This window comes from Atta colombica, unplaced genomic scaffold (genome assembly GCF_001594045.1).
Source record: "Atta colombica isolate Treedump-2 unplaced genomic scaffold, Acol1.0 scaffold126, whole genome shotgun sequence".
Lineage (NCBI taxonomy): Eukaryota > Metazoa > Arthropoda > Insecta > Hymenoptera > Formicidae > Atta > Atta colombica.
The window spans coordinates 7,204,284-7,218,949 of NW_017259213.1; the positions used below are offsets into that span (position 1 = coordinate 7,204,284).

At 32.4% G+C, this 14,666-nt stretch overlaps 1 protein-coding gene across 5 annotated transcripts in view; it reads left to right on the forward strand.

Moving 5' to 3' along the window:
* Positions 1 to 14,666, forward strand: part of LOC108694995 (mucin-5AC) — a 45,623-nt gene that overhangs the window by 25,638 nt on the left and 5,319 nt on the right. For 3 of the 5 annotated variants that reach the window (XM_018204697.1, XM_018204699.1, XM_018204698.1), the window contains 9 exons: positions 2,454 to 2,590; positions 2,796 to 3,072; positions 3,601 to 3,721; positions 6,543 to 6,678; positions 7,301 to 7,376; positions 7,609 to 7,838; positions 8,197 to 8,275; positions 10,424 to 10,594; positions 12,151 to 12,537. In XM_018204697.1, the coding sequence (XP_018060186.1) occupies positions 2,454 to 2,590; positions 2,796 to 3,072; positions 3,601 to 3,721; positions 6,543 to 6,678; positions 7,301 to 7,376; positions 7,609 to 7,838; positions 8,197 to 8,275; positions 10,424 to 10,594; positions 12,151 to 12,537 (1,614 nt within the window). The remainder of the gene's footprint in view (positions 1 to 2,453; positions 2,591 to 2,795; positions 3,073 to 3,600; positions 3,722 to 6,542; positions 6,679 to 7,300; positions 7,377 to 7,608; positions 7,839 to 8,196; positions 8,276 to 10,423; positions 10,595 to 12,150; positions 12,538 to 14,666) is intronic. The other 2 variants (XM_018204700.1, XM_018204701.1) reach the window with 2 other exon arrangements.

The following is a 14,666-nucleotide window of genomic DNA, read 5'->3' on the forward strand; positions in this document are numbered from 1 at the left end:
ACTTTATTTATACATATATCTTTACCAAATTCAAAGACAATTCCTCTTTTATAAACAAAAATCATTTCCATCACTTATCCTTACTTTTATATTACTTTTACTATCAAAAAAAACATACGCAAGTAACTTAAATAAGATTGCACGTGTCTTAATAAGAGTCTTAAAATAAAAAATATATTTCTATTGTCCTGTTTTATTGTTCTAGTGTCCTTAAAAAGGCAGATGTTTTTATAAGCGTGCACATTAACCGACAAACATCTCTTAAAAATCAACTTTTACATTGTTAAGCGGATGTTAAAATAGTAAAAAATAAAAAAAAGTTTTTTTAATCAAAGGTTTAAAATTTTAAATAAAATTTTATAGTTTCAAAGGTATTTGAAGTATTCATATCAAAACACGATGTGAAATAATCCAAGCATCGTTATGGTAATATATCATCTGTAAATATATTATCTAATAATTATGCGATTTTTATGCTTTAATTTACGATTTGTTATGCTTTATTTCTAATTACTTAATTCTTCTAATTACATCAAGTAAATGAATCGCACAAAATGTTGCTTCGACACAACGAATCGCTAATCACTGGAGTTAATTAATTGCATGAGTAATAATGCTATTTGTTCATAATATATTCACGTTCTTCTTTCTTTTTTGAAAGATTTTTTTTTCTGCTGTAATGTTTATCCGTCTGTACTGGAAAAAATATAATTCGGAGAGATAATAACGAAACGTATACAGAGCGATTCATACCGTTGTGTTTGCTGCTGAGACTCGTATACAAATAACAGCGAAATGACTATTTACACATAATATATGCTACGATAAACATGTGCAGAGTGTCATGTTTGCTATTATGTCGTCGTTATAAGATTTATGAAACCAATGTATGTGCTTTTTTAAGTTTTTACTTTTATAAAGCAAATTTATTCCTTTTTCAAGTTTTCTGTTTCTCTCTTCCATTTTAAATTAATTTCAATGAAAGCTTATTATATCACATATTTTTGCTTCCATTTCTGGTATTATCAACATCAACAATCAAGATAATGCTTTTTAATATATAATGTTGAGGTCATTACAGTTTTTAAGCAAAAAATTAAAAGAAACTTTAAAAATCTTTTCAAATTTAAATTAATAAACATATTTTAATATTTTTAAAATTTATAAGAGATGAGATTTCTTTTTATATACAAAATATTGATATTCAAAACATATAAATACTAAGTACTGACAAGAGATTTCACATGATTATTCTTTATAAACTTGATAAAAATTGAAAGAATAAAATCAGATCACAGTTAGTTTAGTTATTGTATGTGTATTATGTTGAGAATAAAACTAAGAGATGAAGTTTAAACGAAATTTTGTTACGTCTTTCATTCAAATTTTAATCACACAAAACTTTCTGTAAGAGAGTTCTATAATAAAAACTTTGTCACGCGAAAATAAATAAATGTCAATAGCAATTAATTAGAAAGGCTTATAGAAATTTGATCATCTTGGTTATATAGAACCGATTATTAAGCAGCTAATGGGGGAGGCAAGAAGAATGAAATAAGTTGCTTACATTGTTCGTCACTAAATTATCCCTCCACCTTTAAGAAGCTATTATGCAGAAGCTGTTATGCACGAAGGAAAACTGGAGGGTGCAAGACGTGAACAAAGCGCTCGAATGAATCATACAAGAATGATAAATTAACAAACGCGCCTATATCGTCATTGGAATCATAAAATCGATGCAAAAGTTTTTTCACAAAGAACATATTCAATTTCTTCATTGTACAACCTCTATTTTTTATCATCATCTCTTAAGGTCATGTTCCACTTGCTTCCCCAAGATTTTCCTGCATGTCGCTTAACCGCTCTCTTTTTCCACCAATGTTTTCTAGAGATCATTTCGTTTAATATTAAAACGCCACAAGTATGATCTCTCGCAATTTTTCGTTATATTTAATTTATTATTATAGCGATTTTTTTTAATGTAGTGGCATCTGTGTTTATCTTGCTTATGCAATCATGCTTGGAAAATTGATTGAAACTTCTTTAAGGTTTCTCGATTGTTGAAAATTATCGGTATAAACTTGCAAACTTGTACGAGTATACTAACAAATTATTATTACTTGGGGAATGATACGATCGTTTTAAAGGAAGCGTGAATAATAACTCTCTATCGGAAATTGTAATTAGTTTATAGATTCATTCCCGAGAGTATCAATTTTTTATTAATTATCTGAAAAGATTCTATTACTTTTTTTTTCAAAGGAGAAACTGATTAGATAAATGTTGTTAAAACAATTTACAGAAGATATTTTTTATCAAATTACAGTTGGAAATGTTAGCTCTAATAAAGTTAGATAATTGAATAAATATAATCGAGAAACCTGATGAAGAAATAACATTCCAAATTTCGGAAAAGAAGGAAGAGATTATGATCTAGACTGTAAATTTTGCAGGACCCACCTTGGAACCACCATTGCCCAGGCGAAAGAAATGTCCGGAGCTTGCTTACAAGACGCACGAATTTATCACGGCAGCAGATGGCGGTGGTATCGATGCCATCGACTCGAACGTCGTAGCTGATAAAGTACGGGTAAGGAATGTTGATAATATTAATAACTCTTTGTAATTCTTTACAACTTATAACAGCATCTGTATATACAATCTAACGAGTACAAAATAAAATAAATATGTGAATTATATGTCTAAGATTTCACGTGCAATAAGAAAATTTCTAGGAGAAAGGTTTCTAGAAGAAGAGATCAATTGAGTTTGAAATATCGGTCCTCAAATCATAGGAAGTTACAGCAACGTCGGCACTGCCACCAAGTCAGCTTAGCAAGGCGATATCTCGTATCAGTACCGAGTACCGGCTGCAGTTTGCCTGGCCTAGAAGACCGCAGTTGACAAATGGCGAAACTCAGGTGCCGGTTCCAGCTGCGGGGGTTCCCGGAGGTACCACAGGCCCACCGAGGAAGTCGCTCAGCATGGGTGCGCTTAAACAGGGCATGGTGCCTTCTGGACCCGCGCCGGTACACAAGAAACGACCCGGCGACTTTGATCACAAGCGCGATGGTACTTATCGAATGCCATGACAAATTGTTTTCACGATTAATTCGAATCCTACGTTGCGAGTCTCGAATTTGTTAAACATCATCATTTTCATAACTTTTAAAAATTATTGTCTCTTTCTTTTTGTCTTTCTTTCTATTCAACATTTTTGTTAAAGAGAATCCAGCATTAAATCATAGAAAATGGTGGAGTAATAGTAGGTGTGGAATAGAATAAAGTTTTCTGATTACAAATTACAATATGCTGTTATTCGCGCGAGAGAGAGAGAGAGAGAGAGAGAGAGAGAGAGAGAGAGAGAGAGAGAGCTATGATAATCAGTATTATTTCTTCAATCAGAAATTTGCACTTTTTATCATTAAATCATTGAATTTTGTTGTAATAATGTAATAAATCAAATATAACAAATATATTTATGAAAAGAAATTAATTATTAAATATTCTCATTATATTGCACTTATATATTACACACACACACACACACACACACACACACACAAAAGCGTATTCAGCGTATTTCTGTATATTCTCCAGGGGTCCAAGCATCAGAACTGGAGCCATTGGTGGGTGGCACTGGAACGGACATGATCGACGGTGTGGTACCAGAGGGCGATGAACGCGAAGAGGATTTGTCGGATTTGAAAGTAGCTTTCAGGTCAGATTGTTAGTCGGATATGTTACGGCTTTTCATGTAAAAAGATTTAATATCCATGAAAGAGGAAACATTTAAAAAAAAACAGAAAATAAAAAAAGGCATCTACGACGATCTTGATCGGTGTGAAGACGCGACGACAACGCGACGCGACGATTACGTGATCATTACACGTAAAATTGATTGTTTGCAGGGGTAAAAAGTCAGGTAGAACGGTGCGGATATCGGACAATAAAATGCCGGAAAAATCAAAGGCAAGACCATTTCCCACGGCGGAAGTGATCGAACTTCGGCGACTCGCTGACGAGTACAAGGTAATCCGTGGGAGATGTTTCGTCGCTTTAAAATCGGGGACCGGGGTTCTTATTCGAATTCTTTCAAGCCAGTTTTCCCCATGTCGTATTCGTCCATCTTTATGTGAATCCTTCATTCGATCTCTTTGTTTTGCATTTAATTGCTCGATCTGATTGTTAGGGTCGTCGAGTTTATCTGTCAATGTTTGTCAGTGTTTATCAACGAATGATAGTTGTCGAGATTGCATGTTTTAACTCCTTTCTTCTGTGTCATCTATAACAACGAAAGTCCAGTTGAAAGTCAAGTCTGCCAAATTAAGTGTCTGTTTTAAATAACAACACATATTTAATACAAGTGAAATAATTTTCGACCATATCTCGTCTCATAAGATATTTTATAGAAACCGCTCAGTTAATTATTTATTTAGTCGGTTTTATTTAATGTGATTTTTTAATGAAAATCCTCCCTTGAAATTAATCCTAAATCGATTTCCGCAATTTCGAGAGTGTAGTCCCAAAATTTCATCGTCTGAGCAAGGTATTTCAGTGTCTTCCTAGCATGTTTTGTACGTTTTCTTAATGTATTGATTGTCATCGATTTATTAATTTTGATTAAGCTGACTATGTAAAATTCTATGAAAACTGAATTTTTAATTACGCAAATTCTAATTTAAAGATGAATTTTTTTTATAAAGATATTGGATACAAGTTTAACTTGCTCATATCGAAAACGAAATAATTCTATCAAATTTATATTAAATAAAATTGCAAGACTGTTCTCTTTGAAATGAAATTAAAATTTTTATGTATAGTTAAAAAAAGTTACTAAACTCGTGATTTTACTTCTATTTTGTTAAAATTTTCAATTTTTTTTTTTTAAGAATTTGATAAAGCTTTTGTTACAAAACTTATGAAATGTAGTGTACATTATGAATTGTGATGTGTATGTGTGTGTAAAACTAATGTCTATTACAAAGAATGAACATTAAGATCGAAAAGAAATAAATAACTATCATTTTGAATATCTCATTTTAATTACATGTTCATGAAAATATTTTACTAAAGATTAAAGAAAACAATATTTTAAGATTATAATTCATTTAAAGATAGAATGAAAGACTTAATTAAAGTTGATGTTGATTCGATGACTCGATGTGACGTTTTTAGTGTTACCAGTTTTTAGTGTTACCCTTTTCTTAAAATGTATCGCCGCGTCTCAGTTTGATTAGATGTTCATGGAAATAACAATACAGACACACAGACGAATGGATGCTGATACATTTTGCTTTGCGTTAGCATCGTGACTGGGGTTGCGGTCTGGCAGCCGAGGACGAAGCTTCGCTGTGGAAACGAGTCTCCAGTAACCACGCACTCAACGCCCTATCCCTTGCCAGGCCAGTACACTATACTCCATCATTTTCCAACGAGAAACTCGTTTTTATTACTGTTGTTGTTGTCACTGTTGTTGTCACTATCGTTATTACGTAACAAACGTTTGTTGGTTTGTTGGAGTTGTTTAATAATCACGATTCATTCTTTGCAATTCTTTCACATCAATTTATCAACGAAATGTTTTGTGGAAATGCATAGTTAGTTATCGCGTAATAATTTGCCAGAAAATATTGCTGTCATAGAATATCTAGTATTAATTATTCGTTTTAAGTGTACGTTCGTTCAGCAGAATTTCTGCTTTCGAATTTTAACCACTGGGAAATTTTGTCGATAAACAATAAGTTAAATAGACCGCAATGTAAATAATAAAAGTAAATAAAAAGTACTTAAAATACGGTTGAGGCTGAATCTTGATCATATTTTTATGTAAATATTGTATATATCTTTCAGTTAAATAAACTGAGCGTCGATTACTGTCAGACTTGAAAAGCAATCATAAACTGAAGCTGAAATAATATTTCAAATTAAATTAACTGTCAATTTAATAATGATAAGCATTTTAAAATACTACGAAGATTTAAAATACTCCGTCGATCAAGTTTATTATGGATTCGTATTTTTTTTACTTTTGCATGGTTTTTTTTTTCAAAAATATGAAACAGATCATAAACAAGAAATTCAAATTGAAATAATGCGAAATATTTTTAGAAATATGTGTGTGAATTTAATTACACTATATCATGAACGCACTTTGAACATACGTGTGTATTGTTTCAAGAAACTTGCACTTTTGATTCTATCAGCCATTTTGAAGGTCATCATTAAATAGATGAATCTCTAATAGGATTGCATATAAGTCACTCGAAATTCTTATATTCGATAGATATAAATGCACCAAACATCTCGCTTTGAATTACATGCGTCGTCCACACACGTTGTATCCACTGTGCGATCGTAAACGTCGTTTATTCACGGATTTGCGTTATTCACGCAAAATAAATAAGAGCACTCGTGAGAATTCGAGCGTGCTCGCACCTTCACACGGATTCCGTCGTAGTTAGCTAGTTCACTTTATCGATTCGAACGAATCGATAACTTGATATGATCGTTATAGAATCTCTTTTTGATCAATTGTTCAGGTCGGTCACCAAAGAGGAGAAAGAAAAGGAGAACACGAGGAAGGTCGCACCGATCGCTATTATGCCACCGGCGGGTCGACCGTCCTCGGTACAAGCTAGACCAATCCATGGCATAATACAAGACGACACTAAGGCAGTACGCAAATCCTATCGAATAGTTTATTCTGTCATAGAATCGGTTTCTATTGAACATTGTCGAAGTATCTTGAAGTCGAGAATCGAACGATGCAATTGATTTTTTCATTATTTTAAAACGAGATTTAAGAATTTTTTTTTTCTCTTTAATTTATGCACGAACTCTTAAAACTATTATTCATGACTTATTTTGCAACTGCTATCTTTTGTAAATTAACGTCTTTTTTTAAAGAAAAATGTCAGTTATCATACAGATAAATCAATATTGTTATATCGTTTATTAATTGTTTGACATTGAATTGAAGGATATATATGTAGGATAATAATTGGGAAAGTTATTGAAACTATAGCTCAGTTATTTTATATTTTATATTATGAACAGAATGAAATAAATTTAACTTCAGGAAAATTTCATTATTTTCAGTAGCATATAAATAAAGAAATATATATAATATTTGTAAAAACAAATATTATTAAAAAGGCTAATAATTGGATTCTTAAAAATTTGGATATGTGAATTCTCATTATCTTGTTATTTAGAAGGTAGTTCTTTTAAAAAACTTTTAAAGTACGTGAGACAATATAATATACCTAATTATATTTTTAATACAATTTTGTTGTAGGATACTGATCGAGCCATCGCTCGTGCAAGAAAGGATTTCTTGATCCGCCACCATCTTGATCGTACAACTGGTGTGGGTACGTAATAAATCATACATAAATAAAATTAATTAATAACAATAAGATAATAATTGTATCTTTATTGTCTTATCGAAGATAATCTATATTTATATCTATCCATAATTTATTTGATTATTATCAACAAATGAATAAATTATATATGCAATATATTTTATAAACTAATAAAAAATATATTTTATATGTTCTTCCTCGTGTTTTTATAAATTGTTCTGAAAAAATGTCATTCAAGGTGACGGTGCACTGCTTCCCTCTCCAACGAGAGAGAAACTGGAGCCCGTGATACCACGGCGACGTGATGATGTTAAGGAGCATCGGGACGAGATTCAACCACGAACCAAGTCCAGTCCGAAAAATAGTCCGAGAACCGGACGCTCGCAGAGCCTCGGACCGACCGTCACCGATCGCAGATCGCCTAAACGTCAGCCTCCTCGCGCACCGTCTGTTACCAAGGATGCTAAGGTATATTACTGATTCATAAAGAACACTTAGAATTAAAAAATATTATTTTTAACACATCATAATTATTATTGTATACGTATAAGACATATTGCATTCCAATTAATTGTGTTTACGCATTAAAGAAATTTTGAAAGAGGAAGAAATATGTTTAGAAGAAATATCTTACACACACACACACACACACACACACACACACACACACACACACACACACACACACACACACACACACACACACACACACACACACACACACACATTTATTCATATTGATATCTATAAAATCATATGGAGGAAATTTCGATATTGCATCAGTCAGAACGACATATCAAGGAATTTATTTCTTTCTTTTGTCAAGGAGAAAGAAAAAGAGATGAAAGACAAGGATAAGGAACACAAGGAAAAGAACGGCGAGCCCGAAAGACATCCACGACCGAGTAAGTAACGTAAATTGAAAATTACGTTTTACGTTAGTTATCGGAAGTATTTTCGGTTATCCTAAGGGGATCGTTTCCTGAATCGATTAGAGCTCGTAATCTGTCAATCGAATCCCCTTTGCATTTTCGTGCATAAACTGGATTTGGATAGAGTATTTACATATATATATCTATATTATTATGACCTCTTGGACTGCTGTCTGCTCTTGTCGGCCTCGAAAACGTCAAACGTTCGTCGTACATAATTATTATACTTGTACAATTATACTCGTACGCCAGAGATGCTCACCGCTCGTGAGATTTATTTATATAGCTGTTACTTTGTTCATTCTTTGTTATTCTATTTGCTAAAATTTTTTTATTGTAATAAAAAAATCTTTTGTTTTAAAAGTGTCTAGAAATAATAACGTCATACTGTGCTGAGAGATATATTAAATTTTTATATTTTCTCTCTGTAAGAGTTATATAAAGTGAATTATTTTATATGTAGAATTAAAACGCTGAATTATATATGCATCAGGAAGTAAGTAATAAGAGTAAAAGTTTAAATGGTTTAAAATGATTTAAGTTTCATTTGCCGAGGCATTTGATTATATCTATTTTTATTTTAAGAATATTTTGAAAATGTATTCATAAATGCATAAAAGCGTTTGAAGTGCGGTGAGCGTCAATTATTATAATTACGTCGTCATTAATGTTTAGGCAGATGCATGATAGTTCTGTCTATTTGTTTCTATTTCTTTGCCTCTGCCTTTAAAATCCTCATCTAGTAATCGGTAGTTATATCGATAGATACTGTATGAAAATTATTTGTGCGATGTATTATTCGCCTTCGTAGTCCTTTGCGATTAGGCGAGAAAATCCTGTTTTCAACCTGTGACGAATCATGTTAATATAGTTTCCCCCATCGATTCCATATCGTCCATCAAATCCATTATATCTCATGCTATTGTTCACAAAATTTATTATTATCATTTTTTAATAATACAAATATGTGTAACATATTTTTTATTACTTACAATAAAAATATTAATTTTATATTATTTATACTACTAAATTTTTTTAAATATATAATTGTTTTTATTCGTACGAAAAATAAAATAGGTAATCATATTTACTTAGGCATTGTTTTTGGTGTATAATGTTAATTATTTTTATTTTATACTTTATTATATTTTTGTCTTATAGTACGCTAAATTCTTATTACAACGTTAAGTGTAGCAAATAATAAGATTTAAAACAAACTTGGAATAAATTTTGAGATTAAGAAAATATAATAAAAATCGATATAATTCTAATGAGAAAAATTTAAAACGAGACTTAAATTGTATATATTCCAAACATTATGTATGCTACAAATTTTTTAAATACAGCTGTCATCTGGTGATTCATTATTCAATGTAATCTACAACTTAACTACCTAAGACATCATCATATCGTTAATCAATTATACATCCATTATCATCCTTTCATAATCCATTGGTGTAAATTAACGACAAAATCATTAATATACACAATATTGACAAATGTATGCTTAAGAGATTACTGCAGCTTTCGAGGCATTTCAATGATGCAATCACGAAGCCAATGGGTCATCTTCCATCATCATTTGATATAACGATCACTATTACGAATTATCGTATAAATCATATTCACTATCTTTTCATAATAGTATTCTCTTCCACCCTTCTCTTTCTCCTTCTCATCTCTCTCTTCTCAATTTTTTTTCCTTCTTCACTCCCTTCCTTCTTTTTCTTTTTCTTTCTTTCTACAGTTTTCATGCATCAATGGCAATCTCGATCATCATATTCATTGTCTCGTCATTATCGTCATCATCGTCTTGAGTGGTGGTGGTAGTGGCGATAATGGTGACGATGATGATTTTGATAATCTTTACCATCGTCGCCATCTCTGTAATTGTTATCAGTGTCATCATCATTATTATTATCACCATTGTCACCGTTATAATTATAATCATTATCGTTGTCATGATCATCTTCTACTTTATCGAAATTGATACTCATTCCGAATTACCTATCCTCTTCGCGAATCCTAGCTTTTTTCTCACAAGTTCTCGCACGAGAATATACGATCGCAAGGAGACGTGTCGTGTATTAGATTGATCAGGAGTGGCAGCGGGTGTTTCAGCCGCGGCAGGCCCAGGCCAACGTGTCCGTTGGAGCATACGGGAACCCGCGACTACGGTTCCCCCGGCGACTGGCTTGTCGACGCCGCCTATACCGCCATTACCGCCGCCACCCTCGGGCCCAGGGCCTGCTCCGCTCCACAAGAGGCCCCCGCAAGTCCCACATCGCAAATGTACGTTTACTGTACCTGGCCACGTACACCTGCTGTGCCCGCTGTCTCTCACGTCACGTCGGTCTGGCATATTTTCAGAATTACTGCATATCAAAAAGCCCTCTCCCCTACTCTTTCTTCCCTTTTATAATTCATCCTAACTCTCACCTTCTGACTCTCGATCTCGATGATCTCTGATGCATTTTAGACTTGCTGTAAATTTTTTGCAGACTTCTCTCCGAATGGTCCCCGAAAAATTTTTGCAGAAGATTAGAAATTCGCAAAGCGAATTCATCCCACAATTATTTTCTTAACTATATTTTCTTTCCCTTTTCTTTTTCGCCGTTGTGCGCGAATCATTTTTGATGCATGATACAATTATTGATCAATCTAGCTAAAAGATCTTGTATATGTACTGAGTGCATATGATGCACTTCTTCTCTATCGCCAGACATGGATTTCTATGAATTTATTTTGTATTTTCACATGGATTTCTCCTTAAAATTTAAATCTTGTTTCAAATATGTCTATATTCAAATATTTATCAATTGACTCAAGTAATCAACTCAAATACAAAGTACATACGGACAACGATGTAAACTCACGAGAAGATATAAAATTCCGTTTTCCGCGAAGCCTAGGTAATAATTAGCCTAGACAATTACTATAAAGTGAAAAGATAAATTATAAAATAAGATTATAAAAAGATTTTATTATTGACAAAGTTTTAAATTGACTTTTGTTCTGCAAATTACTTTATCAAGAGAGCTTAGATTAAATTAATTTAAAAAATGAATTTTTTTTAATCATAATTTATTCGTTATTTTGATACAATAAATATTACAGTTGACATCAACTGAATTGGAGTAATTAATTAACAAATGTTCGAGCGATATGAAATATCATATGACAAGAACCAACGTCATCTTACAATTAGTCGCTATAGAAGAAGTGACATTTTCTGGTTGATACAATCCATCTCCTCAACTGCAATTAGGCTCCTGTATATTCGAGCGAGGGCGAACGATTAATCTATTTTGATGACTTTGAGATATATAGGATAGTAAAAATGTTCCGGCAAACTCAGTTTTAGCTTTTGTCAATTTCAAAAAATAACATCAATTTTACTTATCTTCTGAATAATAATAAAGTATAATTTGAATAATAATATTTAAAACAGTAATAATCAAATAATTATTAAGAGAACTAACTTTTTTTTAGGAAATCAATATTGAAGTATATTGCTAAAAAAAATTTTTTTTTTATATCTATAAGACAATTAAAATCACACTAAGATACTGCTAAGAAAAGATTTTTTTTAAGTATTCTTTTAGATATTCTTTTTTTTTTTTAGATATTCTTAAAAAAGTTTTTGCAAAAAGATCAGTCGTTCACTTTTCCTTGGAAACTTTCTTATCGCGCCGAGTCTCGCGAGAGCGAAGGAGGCGCGCTTTTCCAATCGATTTCAAAATTCAACTTTCGACGAGAATAATCGCGATTAGACATGTGCGCGCACAAGATACGGCCCAAAGAATTCTATTCATCAATTGTACTGTTTCTTGTACAATATGTTTTAGCCTTCCTCGCGACCACCGCCCTTCCCCATCGCCCTCTTCATCACGCCAAACCCACAACCACTACCAACACCACCAACATCACTGTCACTACCGCTAATAATATTAGCGCAAGTACCGCCCCGGTAAAACGTTCCCCGGTAAAGTATTCGGTTCATATGACCGTCCATCACCCACCTACGTCGGGCGCTGCCGCTGCGGCCAGGCCGGAGCGCGGCGTTAAAGATTTAAGCCAAAGGTGCCGTGGTGCGAATGACGAGGCTCAGGCAAAACTGGCCCGCGGGCATCCAGCAGCTGCGGCTGCAGCCGCCGGCGATGATCCATCATCCAAATCATCCCTCGATACGCGATCCGCGTCAAATCGAGCCGCTACTACCGCCGCCCAAGCTAGTAAGTAGCATGTTGTGTCGTGGCTAAAAAGAGAGTCCCGGTTTATAGTCTCTCGCTCTTTTTTTTTTTTTAACGTTGTCCAGTCATTTAGCCAGTGTCTTTGCTTCGTGTGCTCGCTGTTCTGTATATCTATATTATTGATGTAACTTTGTGGTTAATGTGAGACATCTTTGTTTCTGTTTTTTTATGTTTACAAAGTATCCATTGAATTAACGTACTTGAATATCTCGAGAGCTAACTCGAGATATCGAGATCCGGTTTTTTTCAGGTATGGTTGTACGACACTTGATAAAAGGGACACTTGATAAAAGAATTTGACTTGAATGACGGGAGTGTGGTCACTTAATTTAAGCTCTGTTTCCGTCATTTGATCTCCATTGATGTTGGGTATGTGATCATTCAATTTATCATGAAAAGATCTACAAACATAGATGTTTAAAAAAAAATCAAGATTTAATTTTAAAAAAATAAAGTTGGTTTTTATTTCACTTTGAAATATTTCATACTTCTATCCATAAAGTCAAATTTTTTCATTAAAATATATCCTGAAATCGTACAATCCGAAAAAATCGGACTTTAACTTTCTCTTATTTAGTTTCGCAGATATTCATATGCGTTAATTAAAATACACACACACACACACACACACACACACACACACACACACACACACACTCTCTCTCTCTCTCTCTCTCTCTCTCTCTCTCTCTCACATTCAATAATCTATTTTCTCTCTTCTTCGTCTACCTTTTTTCTTTCTTTCATCTTCCATTTCTCTGTATATCCTAGCCACTGTCCATTGTCGCGTTGCATGATAGAGTGTTGATTTAACGAAGTTAGTATCTGGATTCTATTACATGACACTATTATTTATCCCAATTGTTTTGCACTCTATAAAGAGAGTATGATTACACAGAACACTCTTTTTTTTTGGATGAAAAATTAAGATAAGTTTCCAGATTCCAATCAGAATCAGAGAATGAATTTAGAGAACTTCTTTTTCTAGAGAGTTACAAAAAAGAAAAATAAAATCATTTGTTTCTCGTATAATTCTATATTGAATTTTGTGTTGTAAATTAAAAAAAAATTATTAAAATCGAATTTAAAGAATAATATAAAGATTAATAATAAATATTATATTTCTTTTGGATTCTCTAAATTATAGAATATTATAATGAATCTAATTATAAATAATCGACGCTCTATCGTATGCATTTCAAATTTATTGTGTTCCACAACAATTTATTCCTGTATAATGTATTCAAATATATATATGTACGCATTCTTTGTGAAAATTTTATTTGAATCGATAAAATAAACAACGCAAAACAAAAGTAATAAATCTAATCATTGAAAAATATGTATTAGTGCATTCGTGAAAAAAAGTTCATTATATAAATTCTTTAATTTTGTCAGACATCTTCTTGCGTTGAAATCTCCATATGTATGTATGTATGTCTTAACGATCATATAGAATTCATATAGAATTCTACTTAGATACTCTTTGAAATTTTTAAAAGCTGCTTTTCATTTGTGTAAAAAATGGTGAGTTATTCTCGCAGAGAAATTTCTGCTCCGAAATTTTTTGAAAACTAGACAATATCTTAGTGACTATGAACATACAATAAACGATTCGATTTTATTGCCTTATATGTATTACACTGAGATTTGTAGTGGAAAATTTTATCATACGAAATAATATATACATATATATTGTTATTTTTTGTATAGAACAAATTGCACTATCTACGAAGTTTTTTTCTACTGTGTACAACGAGAAAAAATTTTTCAATAATGGGAAGCTCTGGCTTTCTAAATATAAATGTATATGAGAAAAGACTACACTTTTATTGGAAAGATTACATATTTTTTGTGAGTTTATACATTTCACAGATTCTGTTATTTCCGAACGTATTCATTCCATTATTTATTTCCAACTCTGGCTACCTACTGTCATTTGATACACGATGTGTATTATAGGTGATCGCAGTGACTTGCAATCGTTAGTTTCCGTAAGTTTATTTTAAATCCTTAAAATATCAACTAGAAGCCTTTAGAGTTTTACTTCTCGAAGTAAAGACTAACTTCTTGTTTTTAATAATAAAACAACGGTATATATATATATATAT